General features: G+C 42.7%; 1 protein-coding gene across 4 annotated transcripts in view; it reads right to left on the minus strand.

The window, feature by feature from the left end:
* The window catches only part of AFG2A (AAA ATPase AFG2A), a 524,877-nt gene that overhangs the window by 492,559 nt on the left and 13,722 nt on the right, over positions 1 to 18,596 (minus strand). For all 4 annotated transcript variants that reach the window (XR_012883023.1, XM_075860478.1, XM_075860481.1 and 1 more), the window contains exons 2-3: positions 18,426 to 18,550; positions 17,371 to 17,528 (exon numbers count right to left, since the gene is read on the minus strand). Coding sequence is in view for 3 of the 4 variants with exons in the window: in XM_075860478.1 (XP_075716593.1) it covers positions 17,371 to 17,528; positions 18,426 to 18,550 (283 nt within the window). In the remaining variant the exon portion in view is untranslated. The remainder of the gene's footprint in view (positions 1 to 17,370; positions 17,529 to 18,425; positions 18,551 to 18,596) is intronic.

Consider the following 18,596-nt stretch of genomic DNA (forward strand, 5'->3'; position numbering starts at 1 on the left):
GAATTGCAAGCAGATTTAAACAAACTAAGTGTTTGGGCGTCGAGTTGGCAAATGAAGTTCAATGTAGATAAATGTAAACTTATGCATCTGGGTACCAACAACCTGCATGCATCATATGTCCTAGGGGGAGCTACACTGGGGGAGTCACTTGTTGAGAAGGATCTGGGTGTACTTGTAAATCATAAACTAAATAACAGCATGCAATGTCAATCAGCTGCTTCAAAGGCCAGCAAGATATTGTCGTGTATTAAAAGAGGCATGGACTCACGGGACAGGGATGTAATATTACCACTTTACAAAGCATTAGTGAGGCCTCGTCTAGAATATGCAGTTCAGTTGTGGGCTCGAGTTCATAGAAAGGATGCCCTGGAGTTGAAAATAAATACAAAGAAGAGCCACGAAGCTAATAAGGGGCATGGAGAATCTAAGTTATGAGGAAAGATTAAAAGAATGAAACCAATTTAGACTTGAAAAAAGACGACTAAGGGGGGCACATGATTAAAGAGGCTCTGTCACCAGATTTTGCAACCCCTATCTCCTATTGCAGCAGATCGGCGCTGCAATGTAGATAAGAGTAAAGTTTTGTTTTTTTAAAAACAAGCATTTTTGGCCAAGTTATGAGCATTTTTATATGCTCGGACGAGCGAGGACACATCGGCACCAGAGGCTACAGTTGATTCTGCAGCAGCATCAGCGTTTGCAGGTAAGTAGCTACATCGACTTACCTGCAAACGCCGATGCTGCTGCAGAATCAAATGTAGCCACTGGTGCCGATGTGTCCTCGCTCGACCGACCCGATGCAGGACCTGGGGCAGGAAGTGACGTCACAGCGTGATCTCTCGGGAACACGCTGTGTGTCTGTGCACTGCCAGAAGCTTGGTGTTAACGAAGAGAAGTGGATGATGCTGATTCGTCAGCTTCATACACTTCTATTCACAACGCCCAGCTAGTAAAAGAAGTAAAAATGCCCAGATGTACATACACAATACACGCCCAGTTGTACATAACTTTAAAAACGCCCAGTTGTACTTTAGAAAGCCTCATTTGCATAAATATAAAAATGGTCATAACTTGGCCAAAAATGCTCGTTTTAAAAAAAAAACAAAAACGTTACTCTTATCTACATTGCAGCGCCGATCTGCTGCAATAGGAGATAGGGGTTGCAAAATCTGGTGACAGAGCCTCTTTAATTTATCTAAATATATTAATGGCACATACAAAAAATATGGTGAAATCCTGTTCCATGTCCATGTAAAACCCCCGCAAAAAACAAGGGGGCACTCCCTCTGTCTGGAGAAAAAAAGGTTCAACCTGCAGAGGCGACAAGCCTTCTATACTGCGAGAACTGTGAATCTATGGAATAGTCTACCGCAGGAGCTGGTCACAGCAGGGACAGTAGATGGCTTGAAAAAAGGCTTAGATAATTTCCTAGAACAAAAAAAATATTCGCTCCTATGTGTAGAAATGTTACCTTCCCTTTTCCCATCCCTTGTTTGAACTTGATGGACATGTGTCTTTTTTCAACCGTACTAACTATGTAACTAGACCCCTCAAGGTAATTATCTAGGGGTATAGTGAGCATTTTGACCCCACAGGTTTATTGCAGAAATTATTGGAAGTAGGCCGTGAAAATGAAAATCTACATTCTTTCAAAGAAAATGTAGGTTTAGCTAATTTTTTCTCATTTCCACAAGGACTAAAGGAGAAAAAGCACAGCCACATTAAAACAGTACCCCACATGTGGTCCTAAATGGCTGTTTGGACACACGGCAGCGCTTAGAAGGGAAAGAGCGCCATTTGGAGCTCAAATTTAGCAGGAATGGTTTGCGGAGGCCAGGTCGCATTTGCAAAGACCCGGAAGGGACAAAACAGTGGAAACTTCACACAAGTGACCCCATTTTGGAAACTACACCCCTTGGGGAATTCATCTATGGGTGTAGTGAGCATTTTGACCCCACAGGGTTTTTATAGATTTTATTAGAATTGGGCAGTGAAAATAAAAACAATCCTTTTTCTTCAATAAGACGTAGCTTTAGCTCAAAATTTTTCATTTTCTCAACAAATAAAGGCAAAAAAGAACCCCAACATTTGTAAAGCAACTTCTCTGGGGTACGGCAATACCCCATATGTGATCATAAACTGCTGTTTGGGCACACGGAAAGGATCAGAAGAGAAGGAGCGCCATTTGGCTTTTGGAGTACAGATTTTGCTGGATTGATTTCTTGGAACCATGTCACTTTTGCAAAGCCTCTAAGGTAGGAGTACAGTGGAAACTCCCCAAAAGTGACTCCATTCACGAAACTACACTCCTTGAAGAATTCATCTAGGGGTGTAGTGAGCATTTTGACCCCATAGAGTTTATTAGGATTGGGCAGTTTTTCTTCAATAAGATGTAGTTTTAGCTCAAAATTTTTAATTTTCTCAACAAATATAGGAAAAAAGAACCCCAACATTTGTAAAGCAATTTCTGCTGTGTACGGCAATACCCCATATGTGGTCATAAACTGCTGTTTGGGCACACAGTAGGGCTCAGAAGGGAAGGAGCGTCATTTGGCTTTTGGAGTGCAGATTTTGCTGGATTGGTTCCTATGTCGCATTTGCAAAGCCCCTGTGGGACCAAAACAGTGGAAACCCCCCACAAGTGACCCCATTTTGGAAACGACACCACTCAAGGTATTCATCTAGGGGTGTAGCGGGCATGTTATCCCCACAGGTGTTTTGCAGAAATTAGTGTTCACTCGATGTTGCAGAGTAAAAATTAGATTTTTTCCATAGATATGCCAATAATTGGTGCCCAGCTTGTGCCACCATAACAAGACAGCTCTCTAATTATTATGCTGTGTTTCCCGGTTTTAGAATCTTTCTACATGAGGCCCTAATGTGTTGCCTGGACTATGGACAGGGCTCAGGAGTGAAAGAGTACCATGCAAAATTGAGGCATAATTTGGCAACTTACACAGTTTTGGTTCACAATTCCAAAGGCTCTGATGTGAAATAATAAAAGAAACAGCTGAGAAGTGACCACATTTTGGAAACTACACCCGTCAAGGCATTTATTAAGGGGTGTAGTGAGCATTTTAACTGCACAGGTCTTTTCCATAAATAATTGTGCTGCGGATGGTACAAATATGTCGTGCCCAGCTTGTGCCACTGGAGACACACACCCCAAAAATTGTTAAAAGGGTTCTCCCAGGTATGGCGATGCCATATATGTGGAATTAAACTGCTGTTTGGGCACACTGTAGGGCTCAGAAGGGAGGGAGCGACATTTGGCTTTTGGAGCGTAGATTTTGCTTGGTAGTAGTTTTGTTTGTAGTTTTACTGGTATTTCAGTTTATAATGTGGGGCATATGTGAGCTGGACAGAGTACATCAGGGGCATAGTCAGGTGGTATAATAATGGTGTAAACAATAAAATAACCCATAAATCTTTGTTACGCTATGAAGCAATCCTTTCTGCACAGGCCGGTGTTGCACTGATAAATATCCTTTCTTGTCCCCCTTTTGGTCCACACCGCACCTTTGCAGTTTGGGGAATTTTGATGGGAAATGTTGTCCTGGTATAATGCGGGCACCCTCGCGTCCAGATATATTTTGGCCCTGCTCTTCCTGGTTCCCTAATTTTAGGGCCTTGATAAATCGCCACTTGAAACAGAAGAAATGTTCCCCTCGGGCCTGCACAACCGCATATTTTTCTTTGCTGACTTATTGGAGTCTTAACTTATTTTATTTTTTCATAGACATAGTGGTATGAGGGCTGTGTTTTTGCGGGACGAGCTGTAGTTTTTATTGGTACGATTTTGGGGTACATGCAACTTTTTGATCACTTTTTATCCTTTTTTTTTGGGAGGCAAGGTGATCAAAAAACAGCACTTCTGGCATAGTTACTTAGTTTTTTTTTTATACAGCGTTCACCACGCGTCATAAATTACATGTTAACTTTATTCTGCGGGTCAGTACGCTTCCGGCGATACCTAATTTATAGAACTTTTTTATGTTTTACAACTTTTTGCACAATAAAATTAATTTTGTACAAAGAATGTATTTTTTTCTGTCGCCAAGTTGTAAGAGCCATAACTTTTTAATTTTTTTGTCGACGGAGCTGTATGATGGCTTGTTTTTTGTGAGTCGAGCTATAGTTTTTATAGGTACCATTTTTGGATACATGCGACATTTTGATCGCTTTTTATTTCAATTTTTGGAAGACAAAGTGACCAAAAAAAACAGCAATTCTGGCATTATTTTTTAGGGTTTTGTTACAGCGTTCACTGCGTGGGTCAAATAAAATAATATTTTTATAGTTCAGGTCGGACGCGGAGATACCAAATATGTATGATTTTATTATTTTGTTTCAATAATAAATTGCTTGATAAGGGAAAAAGGGCGATCGTGTTTTATGTTTTCTTTAGTCCCACTAGGGGACTTGAAGGTGCCGCTGTTTGATTGATGTTCTAATACATTGCACTACCTATGTAGTGCAATTTCTTAGAACTGTCAGTTGTTCACTGACAGCAAGCCGGTCAGGGCCTAATCGGCTTCCGTAATGGCAGACAGGAGGCCATTGTTAGGCCTCCTGTTGCCAGAGTAGCAGTCGGCATCCTTGCCATCGCATGGCAGGCTGACGATTTGCTACAAACCACTAAGATGCAGCGATCGCATTGGATCGCTGCATCAAAGGGGTTAATGGCAGGAATCGGAGCTAGCTCCGGTTCCTGCCGATACAGCGGGGTGTCTGCTGTAACATACAGCGGACACCCACTGCTGAGGACGCCGACTCAGCTTCTGAGCCGGCGCCATCTTGCCGATGGTACCGGAAGCCTTTTAGGCACCGCCGGCGAGGGGGGCATGGGAGGCTTCCGTTGCTGGTTGACCGGGAGGCCAGTATGAGGCCTCCGGTTGCCATTGCAGCCAGTGGCAACCCAGCGAGCATGTTGCTGGGGTGCCGATGACAATGAACTCCTCACATGCTGCTATCTCTATTGAATGCATCATCTGAGGGGTTAATCGACCGTATCGTATGCTAGCTCCGGTCTTGGCCGTTACCTCAGGGTGCCAGCTGTAACATACAGCTGGCACCCGGCGGTGATGGTGCGGGCTCAGCTCCTGAGCCCGCACTATCACCGCGACGTAGTACTTCGCCTTGCAGGAAGCCCTGCCCGACAGCGCCGTGTGTATATACGGCGGATGTCGGGAAGGGGTTAATGTTATGGGTGTGTATGCACAGTGACGTAATTTTCATTATTTAGCCTCTGTACACCACCACAATGAGTTTGAAACAAAGGAACCAAGATGTAATTGAAGTGTAGACTTTCAGCTTTAATTCAAGAGGTTTCATAAAAATATTGAATTAACCGTTTAGGAATTACAGCCATTTTTTACAATGTACCTCCTTTTCACAGGCCAAAAGTAATTAGACAATTGACTAATAAGCAGTTTCATAGCCGGTGGAGCTTGTCCCTCCTTATTTCATGACAAATTAACCCCTACCCCCTCATCTCAGTACTATTACGTCGAGCTGAGCGCATCGTTCGCACTCCGCTCCGTAAACGTACTGACCTGAATAAACACAGCACCATTTAATCACGGCGCGTGTTTGAGCTGTGATACCTGCTGTTTCCGATAGCGGGCTATCACAGCTCAATACTCCGGGACATACTTGCGGTGGTCCCGCCCCGGCGATCGCCGCTATACATCATTTCCTGCCGCAGACCTCACATCCTCCCGCACCCGCCCTGAACTTCCCTGTTGGCGTTAGAGAGTACGGTAGTTCAGAGCGGTTGTGTCAGGAGAAATGTGCTGAAAAAACTCCAGCCGGCCAAATGGTGGTCCTTCCCTTCTAAGCCCATCCGTGTGCCCAGGCAGCAGATAACAGCCACATGTAGGGTATTGCCGTACCCAGGAGTACCCACATTACAATTTATGAGGTGTATATCTCCGGTGGCGCATGCTGGGCACAATGTATTGGACAATGAAATGGCATATATATTATATATATAAAATTGCAAATCTCACACTGCACCATCTGCTGTGCATTACCTTTTAGATAATACCTGTGGGGTAAAAATGCTCACTACACCTCTAGATTGAATGCCTTAAGGGGTGTAGATTTTAAAAGGGGGTCACTTCTTGGGGGTTTCAACTGTACTGGTACCTCAGGTGCTTCTGCATTCATGACTTCGCACCAGAGAAGCTCCAGTAGGCCAAATGGTGGTCCTTCCCTTCTAAGACCTGCCGTGTGCCCAGGCAATTGACAGCAGCCACATGTAGGCTATTGCCATACCCAGGAGAACCCACATTACAGTTTATGGGGTGTATGTCTCCGGTGGCACATGCTGGGCACCATTTCTCGGACACTGAAATGGCATATATGTATAGAAAATTGCAAATCTCACTCTGCACCATCTGCTGCGCATTATCTTTTACACAATACCTGTGGGGTCAAAATGCTCACTACACCTCTAGATGAATGCCTTAAGGGGTGTAGTTTTTAAAATGGGGTCACTTTTGGTGGGTTTCCATTGCTTTGTTATCTCTGGGGCTCTGCAAATGCGACATGGCACCCGAAAACCAATCCAGCAAAATCTGGACTCCAAAGAACACACAGCGCTCCTTCCCTTCTGAGGCCTCCCATGGGCCGAAACAGCAGTTTATCACCACAAACGGGGTATTACCGCAATCAGGACAAATTGGGCAACAAAATGGGGTATTTTATTCCTTGTGAAAATAAGACGTTTTGAGCCAAAACGACATATTATTGTAAAAAAAAAAATTTTTTTAAATTCACAGCCCAATTCAAGTAAGTTCTGTGACAAAACTGTGGGGTCTAAATGGTCACAACACCCATAAATGAATTCCTTGAGGGGTGTAGTTTCCAAAACGTGGTCAGTTTTGGGGGATTTCTACTATTTTGGCACCACAAGACCTCTTCAAACCTAGCATGGTGCCTAAAATATATTCTAATAAAAAACAGGCCACAAAATGCACTAGGTGCTCCATTGTTTCTGGGACTTGTGTTTTAGTCCACGAGCACACTTGAGCCACATGTGGGACATTTCTAAAAACTGCAGAATCTGGACAATACATACTTAGTAGTGTTTCTCTGGTAAAACCTTCTGTGTTACAGAAAAAAAAATGGAACAAAATTGAAATCCAGCAAGAAAAATGAAATTTACAAATTTCACCTCCATTTTGCTTTCATTCCTGTGGAATGCCTAAAGGATTAAGAAACTTTCTAAATGCTGTTTTGAATACTTTGAGGGGTCTAGTTTTTAAAATGGGCTGTTTTATGGGGGTTTATAATACATAGGCCCCTCAAAGCCACTTCAGAACTGAACTGGTAGCTAAAAAAAAAAGACTTTGGAAATTGTTTTGAAAATATGAGAAATTGACGTTTATGTTCCAAGCCTTATAACGTCCTAGAAAAATAAAATTAAGTTAAAAAAATGATGGCAATCTAAAGTAGACATATGGGAAATGTTAATTGGTAACTATTTTGTGTGGTATAACTGTCTGCCTTACGAGCAGATACTTTTAAAAAAAAAATGCAAATTTTTAAAATTTTCACTAAATTTTGCAATTTTTCACAAATAAACACCCAATGTATCGACAAAATTTTACCGCTAACATAAAGCCCAATGTGTCACGAGAAAACAATCTCAGAATCGCTTGGATAGGTCAAAACATTCCAATATTATTAGCACATAAATTGAAAAATGTCCGAATTGAAAAAATGGGCTCCGAGCCTTGAGGCCCAAACTAGGCTGCGTCCTTAAGGGGATAAGGAGATAAAAGGTCTGGAGTTGATTCCAAGTGTTGTGTTTGCATTTGATACCTGTGAATTCTTAATATGCGGTCCAAAGTATCCATGCAAGTGAAGGAGGCCATTATTAGGCTGAAAAGAAAAAACCAACCTATCAGAGAGATCGCAGAAACTTTAGAAGTGGCCAAACCAACAACTTGGTATATTCTTAAAAAGAAGAATCCACTAGCAAGCTCAGTATCACCTAAGGCCTGGGAGACCACAGAAAACAAAGTGGGGGATTGCAGAATTCTTTCATTGGTAAAGAAAAATACCCTAACAACATCTAGCCAAGTCAAGAACACTTTCGAGGAGGTAAGTGTATCACTGTCAATGATAGAGCCGTCGTCATGAATGTAAATATAGAAGGTTTATCTCTAGAAGCAAACCACAGGTAACATTCAAGAACAGAAAGGGTAGCTTAGACTTTGCTTAAAAAAAATAAAAAAAACATCTAAGAAAGCTACCCAGTTCTAGAACAAAATTCTCAGGACAGTAGAAACCAAGATTAACTTTTACCAGAAGGATGGGAAGAGAAACAGTATGGAGAAGGAAAGGTAGTGCTTATGTTCCGTAGCATACCACATCATCTGTTACACATGGTGGAGGCAGTGTTATGGCATGGGCATGTATAGCTGCCAATGGAACTGGGTCACTGATATTTATGGGTGATGTGACTGCAGATAGAAGTGGCAGGATGCATTCTAAAGTATAAAGAATGAGACTTTCTGCTCAGATTCAGTCAAATGTTGAAAAACTGATAGGACAGCACTTCACATTAAAGATGGAGAATTACCCAAAATATACCACGAAAGCAACCCAAAAGCTTCTTAAGGCAAAGAAGTGGAAAATGACCTCAACCCGATTGAGCATGCTTTTAACTTACTACAAACAAAATGGAAGGTGGCAAACAAGCAGCATCCACACAGTATAATGGCCCTATAACTGCCCCCAATAGTGCCTGATAAAAATAATAATATACATACTCACCTAACCCGTTCCAACCACGAGTGGAGGAGATCCCCCTGCTCCTCTGGTTGTGTGTCACTGCGCAGACAGGCGCGATGATGTCACTGCCTCGCGTCTGGCAATACACAGTGAATGGTAGAGCAGAGACCTTACAGTCCCCTGCTTAACCATTGAATTCAATTGTATCTGCGCCCTGAAAACTTAGATACAGTTTAAATCGGGGAAAAATAATTGATAAATCCAAAATTCCCAAGATGACGTCGAATAATTTAAGTGAATTTCGATTTTGATAATTTTTTTATTAACTGCCCAGCCCTAATTTAGGCTGTGAATTCACGTGGCAGTTTTTTGTTCAGTTTCGACCACATTCTGAGAGCTATAACTTATATTTTTCAATCATTTGAGCTGTGTGAGGGCTTCGTTTTTGCGGGACGAGCTGTAGTTTTTATTAGCACCATTTTTTTGGTACATACGATTGTTTTATCACATTTTGTTTAATTCTTTTTAGTGCTATGGTGACCAAAAGACAACGATTCTGGGGGTTTAAAAAGTTTTTTTATGCTGAGTTTACAGAGTCAACTAATACTATATCGTAATAGTTTCAGACTTTTATGGATGTAGTGATACCATTTTTTTTATTATTATTTTTACATTGTGCTTGGGGAAAAATGGGTAGAGGTTTTTTTTTTAAACTTTTAAAAATGTTTTACACTCCTGAAAATGTATCATTTTTATTTATTTTTTTACACATTGTTAGTTCCCCTAGGGGACTTGAACCAGCGATCATTAGATCGCTGGTATAATACACTGCAATACATGGATGAGTTACGGAAACAGCGTAACTCGCTGAGCTACGCGGTTTCCGTAACCCCCATAGTAGTGAATGGCAGCTACAGAAGCAGCGTAGCATGCTACGCTGTTTTCGTAACTACTATTCAGTTCTATGGGAGTTACGGAAACTGTGTAGCTCAGTGAGATACGTTGTTTCCGTAACTCGACCATGTAACCAGGAAGTGGCCGGAAGACAGCGGAGCCTGGTAAGATAGAACGGGTTTTAGGGGGCCTTGTTCTAGAGATAGATGCGGGTCCCAGAGGCATCTATCTGACATATCCTGTGGATATGTCATAAATGTCCTTCATGAGAAAACTACTATAAATGTCGCGGTCACTATTGACCCCGGCATTTAACTAGTTAAACGGCCAGGAACAGTGAAAATCGCTGTTCCTGCCCATTAGAGAAGTGTGTCAGAAGCTGACGCCTACAGTGTATGGAGGCACATCACGGGTCGCGAAGGGGTTAAGTAAGGAGCGGTCAGTGGGCACGGCGCTGCCGAGTCCCTTGACTGTCGACTATAAGACGCAGGGACTTTTTAGCAAGATTTATTCTTGCTAAAAACTGCGTCTTATAGTCCGAAAAATACGGTAAGTAAAAAGTTAGGAGGTGGGGGGAAAAAGGAGTTTGATAAGTGGAGAAAGAGGCATTTTTCTCTAATGAACAATAATTTTAAAAAAATCTCATACTCGCTAATACTATTGGTTTATGTAAAGTTTGTTGAAAAGGAGTGACCATTTAGGCCTCGTGCACACTTCCATCACCGTTTTCACGGCCTTGTTTGACGGATCCGTGTGCCCGTTTTAGCGGCCGTGTGATTTCCGTGTGCACTCCTTGTTTTGTTTCCGAGCACCGAGCATGGTACTGTCCAGGGTGCTGAAAGAGCAGGGTTATTCAGCGCTAGTCCCTGTCCAGGGTGCTGAAAGAGTTAATGGGATGCACTGATCGGCGGTAACTCTTTCAGCACCCTGGACAGTGACTAGCGCTGAAGAGTGACCATGCTCGGCGCTCGCAAAATACAATTTTAATGAAATAAAAAAATCAGTTCATACTTACCCAGAACTCCCTGCATTTTCCTCCTGTCCAGCCTCCTGGGATGATGTTTCATCCCATGTCACCGCTGCAGCCAATCACAGGCTGTAGTGGCGGTCATGCCGGACTGGATGACGTCAGAAGGCCGGCCTCCAGGGATGACGCTTCATCCCATGTGACCACCTCTGCAGCCAATCACAGGCTGCAGCAGCCACATGGACTGCCGCGTCATACAGGAAGGTCGGACTGGAGGAAGAAGAGGGATTCATCAACAAGACAACGACCGGGTACGTATGAACTGCGTTTTATTTTATTTTTATCAGCAGCCTCTTCTCTCTATCAGTGATTGATAGAGAAAAGTGGATGCCGATTAGTGTAATATATCTGTAATGTACTTCTGCCCGCCCGTTGCTAAGCAACGGCTCAATTACACACGGACGGCACACGGATGCCTTCCGTGTGCCTTCAGTTTTTCTGACGGCCCCATTGACTTGCATGGGCCTCACGGTCACGGAATCTCGGACCAAAGTAGGACATGCTCTACTTTGGTCGGAACGGAGCAACGGGACCGTCAAAAAAACTGAAGTGTGCATGGTCCCATTGAAATGAATTGGTCAGGGTGCTAGCCATCAGAAAAACGTCTAGCACCCTGAAGGAAAAGACTGAAGTGTGCACAAGGCCTTAAAGGGAACCTTTCACCTGCCCATACATGTGCAGCTGGGTGCAGCATGTAATGGGCAGGGCTGCACAAACACTGTCTCATTTTAAAAAAATTCCTATGTTCCTCTGTTATTTACATATCGGTGCCGCTATATTTGGCGCCCGATATGTAAATAAGCCCCTGAACTGTCAATGGGGCGTTTCTATCTAGCTAAATGGCAAGGGGCGGGATGTCTTCTCTCTGACACTGTCCAATCAGCTACGGACAGTTTCAGGGCGGCTTGTGTTGTGTTCCCTCCCGCGAGAGCACACACACAGGCTGGTGGTTCTGCAGAGAGCGCTCTCTCAGTCTGTGTGTGTTCTGGCAGGAGGGAACACAGCGCAAGCCGCCCTGACACTGTCCGTAGCTGATTGGAAGATAGGAAAAAAACGTAAAGTGAGAGTAGGTTTGTGAAGCCCTGCCTATTACATGCTGAACTCAGCTGCACATGTATGGGCAGGTGAAAGGTTCTCTTTAAACAATAAGTCAACAGACATCCTAAGGCGGGATTCACACGACCGGGTCGTTCCCGAGCCCGAGTGTCGGCCGGTAAAATCGGCCATTTTGCCCGGCCGGTTTGCATAAAGTTATGCATCCGTGCCGGGCCGGGCAGATCCGGACAGTGACATCAGCGGCAGCGCCTGAAGGGGAATCCCAATGTGTTCGGGGATTCCGCTTCAGGAGTTTCCCCTGATGTCACTGCCCAGATATGGACAGAGACATTAAGCGCTCTGTCCAGGAGCGGAATCCCCGAAAACACGGGGATTCCGCTCCTTCAAGGAGCTAAAGTGCGGCTAGCACATAGCAGAGCGGGGAGATACCTCCCTGCTCTGCTATAGTGGCGTCGCTACAGTAGTAGCAGCCGCAGCAGCAGCAGCTGCTGCTACTAGTGGCGCCATCGAAGGTGTCGCCGAGCCAGGGTGCTTTTAACAAGCAGGGGAAGGGAGCCAGCGCAGCGCTCCCTCCACCTGCTGTACACCCCGGCCCTGCAACACAGTGTACAGCGATGCCATGCGTCAGAATGGCATCAACTCCTCCTCCTCACATGCACTCTGCGCTGTGAGGAGGAGGAGATAGAGCGCAAGCTCCGGAAAACCCGGCCATCACTCGGGACACATCCCGGTGATGGCCGTGTATTACCCGGCCCCATAGACTTCTATGGGAGCCGGGCGGCCGGGTACCCGGGCGAAGATAGAGCATGTCCTATTTTTTGACGGCCGGATTTCCCGGCCGTCAAAAAATCGGTCGTGTGAATAGCCCCATTAGGGGTCTATCATTCCTAATGCAGCCGGGTGCCGGCCGATTTATGAACGGCCGGCACCCGGCCGGGAAACCCTGCCGTGTGAATGAGGCCTAACAATAACTGTTATCAATGTTTATATTGCTTACAATACACAATCTCACTTTAACCCCTTAAGGAAAGGACACGGACAATTTTGGCCTTGAGGACAGAACAATTATTTTATATTTCCCTCTTTGCATCCCGACGCTCACAACTCTTATTTTTTGTACGACGTAGTTGTATGAGACTTTTTTTTTTTTTTGGCGGGACGAGTTGTACTTTATGTAGGTACCATTTTTTGGTACAAATACATTATCGTTTAATTTCTATACATTTTTATTTTGGCGAAAATGCAGAAAAAAAGCAGTTCCGCTGCAGTTTTAATATTTTTTTTTTACATCATACACCGATCATAAATAATGTTATACATTTGTTGTACAGGTTGTTACGGTCGTGGCGATACCAAATATGTCTATATTATTTCATGTTTTGGGACTTATATTTTAAAAAGTTTATTTATTATAAAAAAAATGTGTGTTTCTGTGTATTTTTTTACTTTTTATTTATTTATCATTCATTTTTTTTACATTCATTTAACTTTTTTTTTTTATTCCCATAAAGGGATTTATAATTTTTGATTTTGATTTTTTAACTGTAATGTACTGGCATAGATCTGTCAGTACATTAGCCTGTGTACTGATTGTACACAGGCAGTTGGTTAGGGCAAACCTCAGTATGCCCTAACAACAGGAAATAATTTCAGACAGCCCTGGGGCCCTTCAATGGACCCTGGGCTACCTGGCCGTACAAGTTATGGGCTTTGATCGCGTCACAGTTATTTTCTGTGACGCGATCAATGTGCAGTCCCCTCTACTTGAACGCCGCGATCAGCATTCATCGCGGCATTCAAAGAGTTAACGGCGGAGAGAGGATGTTTCTCTTCTCTCTGCTTTCACAGAGGGGCCGTGGCTGTGTATTACAGACGTTGCCCCGCTCTCGATCGCTCGCACAGACGGCTGTCACACAGGATGAGAATGCTTGTCCTAATGCGCCAAGTACCCGCCGCTCAGGACGAGCATTCTCATCCTGTGTCGGCAACCAGTTAAACAGTTCAGGATCAGGCTATTTTGATCCTTCAGGAGCAGACACCGTTTAGCCATTTTTAGTACGCGTTAGTTCTTTTTGCGATGTTTTTTTCGTAGACAATACAGGTTTCTTTTTATCTTTATACACATCCTTTTTGCTATTTTAGAATTTTTAGGATTAAAGTTTGAAAATAATAATTAAAAAAAATAGGCTTTTTCACTATTCAGCTAATCATTTCTAGTAATAATATAGTTTTACCCTAAAATAGAGCTTTTATTTGTGATCGTCATGGTCTACCATACATTTTTATATATTACATGTCTATTTTAGGGTAAATGGGTCAGGGCTATCCTTACAAGAACGATTGGCGGGGGGAACGTTTTTTTTTAGGTGGGTATTTTATATGTACTTATTATTTAGTTTTGATACACTTTATTTAACTTTTATTTTCTTATTATTATGGCCTGTCCCTTAACCCCTTAATGACCACCGATTAGCCTTTTCACGGCGGTCATTAATGGGCTTTATTCTACAGCGCCGCTATTCCACGGCACTGCTGTAGAATAAAGTAAACAGAGCAGGGAGCCGTGAAATCTCCCTGCTCTCAGCTGCCAGAGGCAGCTGGGGGCTGGGGGCGTCCCTGCTCTGCCGGGTGAGATCGATATTAGTATCGATCTCACCCGTTTAACCCTTCAGATGCGGTGCACAATAGCGTGCACCGCATCTGAGTGGTTTTGGAGAGAGGGAGGGAGCTCCCTCTCATCCTACCGACACCCGGCGATAAAATCGCCGAGTGTCTGTGTCTTCTATGGCAGCCGGGGGTCTAATAAAGGCCCCCAGGTCTGCCTGGAGCGAATGCCTGCTAGATCATGCCGCAGGCATGACCTAGCAGATGCCTGTCCGTTTTAAACGGACATGCAGTAATACACTGCAATACAAAAGTATTGCAGTGTATTATAATAGCGTTCGGAGGATAGTGAAGTCCCCTAGTGGGACTAGTATAAAAGTAAAAAAAGTTTAATAAAGTGAATAAAAAAAAAAAGTGAAAATGAAAAACCCACTTTTTCCCCTTACAAAATGCTTTACTATAAAAAAAAAAACTACAATAAAGCAAAAAAGTTACACATATTTGGTATCGCCGCGTCCGTAACGACCCCGACTATAAAGCTGTTACATTATTTAACCCGCACTGTGAACGCCGTAAAAAAATAAAATAAAAAACAATGGAAAAATTGCTCTCAAATGGTACCAATAAAAACTGCAAGTCGTCCCGCAAAAAACAAGACCTTATACAGCTATGCCGACGCAAAAATAAAAAAGTTATAGCTCTTCGAATGTGACAATGGAAAAATGTAAAAAATGGCTTGGACATTAGGGCCCAGAATGCAAGCAGGGGGAAGGGGTTAAAGGTCAGAAAAGACCTTTGGGGAACTTTATGTTTCTTTTTTTATACAGCAAGGGAATTCAGCCCCCTTATAGTGACTATTGTCACTAATAGGGCTGTGCTGGGTCTAGTTAGACCCACCAGAAGCCTGCCACTAACGGCATTCCGGCGGTCATGTTCCTCTATTCTATATACAGCGCTCATTGAGCGCTGTGTAGAAGCGATCAGAGAAGACAGAAGCAGTGAAAGCTGCTTCTACCTTCTCAGCGTCACGGACTGCCAGGCACCTGACATTCAGATGCCTGATCACTTGGGCAGCCAGCTAAGACCTGCGATGTATATATGCTATGGCGCTCGTTTTAAGGACCCCGACCGCCGGACGTTTATATACATACGGCGTTCGGGAACCAATTCAATTTTCTTTAGTGTCACAATTTTAAAGAGACATATAGTCAGATAATTTGCCATTAATGATGTCATATGCTCAAAGTGAAATATATTTGTGGTATTGTTTATAAAATAAATTTACTTTATAAATTAATCAGAGAAAGGCTATAAAATAAACGTTGTAATCATCATAAAAACATTTTTTTCAAGGAAGATGGGCTGGGCTGCTTTACAAATCTATATCGCTTGAAAAAAATATGGAATTATTCCACTAGATGGTGCTATAATCCTGCAATATCATTATTTTGGGAAAATTAACCCCTTAATGGCCGGGCCTGAAAAGGCCTTAATTATTTGCTATTTATGTTTGTTTGGTGACCCTTAATAAATACTGCGGCCTTATTTATTCCAAATGATCTCGTGTCTTTATTTATTTATGTTTATTATTATTATTTTGGTTTATTATATGAGTGGCGCCTGTGATTCCATGTAAGGGCTCACATGATGTGTGTGTGTGGTCACATGACTGATGCCATGTTTAGTCCTATTCATTTAGGTCTCATGGACACGACCGTAGCCATGTGCACTGTCCGTGATTACGGCACAAACGGGCCACGGAGAGTCACCCGCGGGCCGTACGCAATCACGGACCATGCACACACAAAATGTGATTGGACTTCAATGAGCCAGGTCCGCAATTACAGTCCGTAAAATGACATGTCCTAATTTTTTGCGGTCCGGGCTGCAGGCAATGCATGGACCATGGAAATCACGGTCGTGTGTATTAGCCCATAGGATAAAATGTGTTCTATACTATCCGCAATTGCGGATAGTATACGGCCGCAAATGCACGGCCTTAGTGTGCATGAGGCCTTAGTCTGTGAATACATTACTCTGGACTAATCTGTGGGCTATATTATTCTACTGGAAAGAGCCAGGGACCTACTACACTGGTATAAGAAAGATATGTGAGCAGGATTTCGAATAAATGTAAATTCGAAAACACTGTACAGATAAATACAAATAAATAAAAGAGAGTAAATAAAAACTGGACTACCCCTACAATGTAGCAACAGAAATCAGTAAACTGTAAGCACCAGTACAGTATATATATATATATATATATATATATATATATATATATATATATATATATATATATATTTATTTCAGTTTATCTTTTTAGGACTTGTCTCTGCCCAAATTATAATTCATACATATTATTATTAGATTTTAAACTCTTCGGCTTCCCTGAATGTAAAAATTGCAAGAAAGAGAAAAACAAAATAGCAGTGTAAAAAAAAGATCTTAGTAAGTCATGTTAGCATCTTTAATTAACATTTTAAAACTCCCACCGTCGGGGGACTCTTCCTGAGTCGGCACGGGAGCGGCAGGCCATTGGTAAGGTGGGGATTACGTTATTTCATCACGCACGCAAGCGCTTTGTCAAAAATGTCATGGGGTTGGACAACCCCTTTAATATGTATCAGTATCGTGCATTATACTGAAGATAGGATATTATGAAGCAGTGGGATGGTTGTGCTCCTTTGATGCAGTATCCTATGTAAAAGTGTGAAGGCCACTATTCTTCATGATGTAAAATGACACCTTGTCAAAGCTCTGCCTCTTTTCTTAAAGGGGTTCTCCACTACTGCTGCTTCCAGATGTTAGGCTAAAGTCAACAATTCTGTCTCCGTTGGATGCATCTTATGCAGGTACGTCAATACCTGCATAGCAAATAGAGTGACAATATGTACTTGATGGTTTACATCAGCCACGTGAGCGGGAATAATGGAGAAACTCTTTAATCCTACTAAAGCATAATATAGTTAGGGTTTAGGCTGCTGCATACACTGATGTACAGTAACATGATCAATGATTCCATATGTATAATCTCATACCTGAGTGTGACTTCTAATTCGTCTGCTTGTAACACATGTCCAGTCACAGGTTGAATATGAACTGAATCACCAGGCTTTACTTTGAGATTCTTCTGAGCTGTGAGAGCTATGCCAACCTTTCCAGAAGGAAAACCACTGACTGGCCACGCAGTGCATACCTGGAGGGAGCACAGGACACAAATATGACACATATGAAGACATAGCAAAGATGCCAAAAACTGCCATTACCTGTGCAGTATTTGAGCTATCGGCATGACAATTAGGGTTGCTTATTTTACATGACCAGTAAAGTGGGGCTCTTCTATGCCTTCAAACATTATTTACTTGATTTTTGGGCTTGAATTACCCCTATATGACAATCTATAAAATTAGGCAGCAAGTTGCCGCTGCAGGTTAAATGTGCTATTGCAACCGGGCATTTTTTGCTAGTGGCTCTTTGCTCTAATAGACGGGGCCCTGAGCTGGGGAACCCCCTCTATGACGTCACTATACCCTATTAGGACATTTGAAATGGGTAACTTTGTAACACGTAATTGAAAGGGTTTTACGGTTAACACAAATAAATCTTATTCACCGCATAATGAAATGTTACACAACTTACTAATATATGGTATGCTTAATGTCCTCAGTTTTCAAGATCTCCAATTGCTGCCAGTAAATGGAAATGTTAAAAAATATAAATACCTGTTCTGTTCATGTCCTATGCAACGAATAAAGGGTTTTGAATCATGAAGAACAATCCATATACCCTATTCGGATACATGGGCATTATAAAGGAGGGTCCCTCGCAAAGACCCCTCTATGAGCAAAATCAACGAGCCAATCTGGCGAACCCGGTTTGTCCAAGCATTATTTGAACAGCCGCCATGCAATGCTACATTTCTGACCAGACACCGCTTCCCCTCGTTGGGCGTCAAGGGCTTGAGAAGACAGAACTACACCGTTCCATATAAAAAGGAGTTTTCTTCATAAAACAACCCGATAAAGGGGTTTTTAGGTAACTACAACTTAACAATGCAATTGCTTTTGAATTAAAATTTTTATCTGAAGTATACCTCTTGTCTGCCTTCTACACTGGTGAGTAAAACAGGTCGTCCAATGCATAGATCAGCTGATTTCATGCTGGTAATTCCAAGCTGTATAAAAGAGCGTCTGTAAGCCTTCGGCACCTTGTCTTCTTCTAGAAGAAATCAGATAACAGATATTCTATATAAGCATTTCTAGCA

Source organism: Rhinoderma darwinii, chromosome 1, assembly GCF_050947455.1.
Source record: "Rhinoderma darwinii isolate aRhiDar2 chromosome 1, aRhiDar2.hap1, whole genome shotgun sequence".
NCBI lineage: Eukaryota > Metazoa > Chordata > Amphibia > Anura > Rhinodermatidae > Rhinoderma > Rhinoderma darwinii.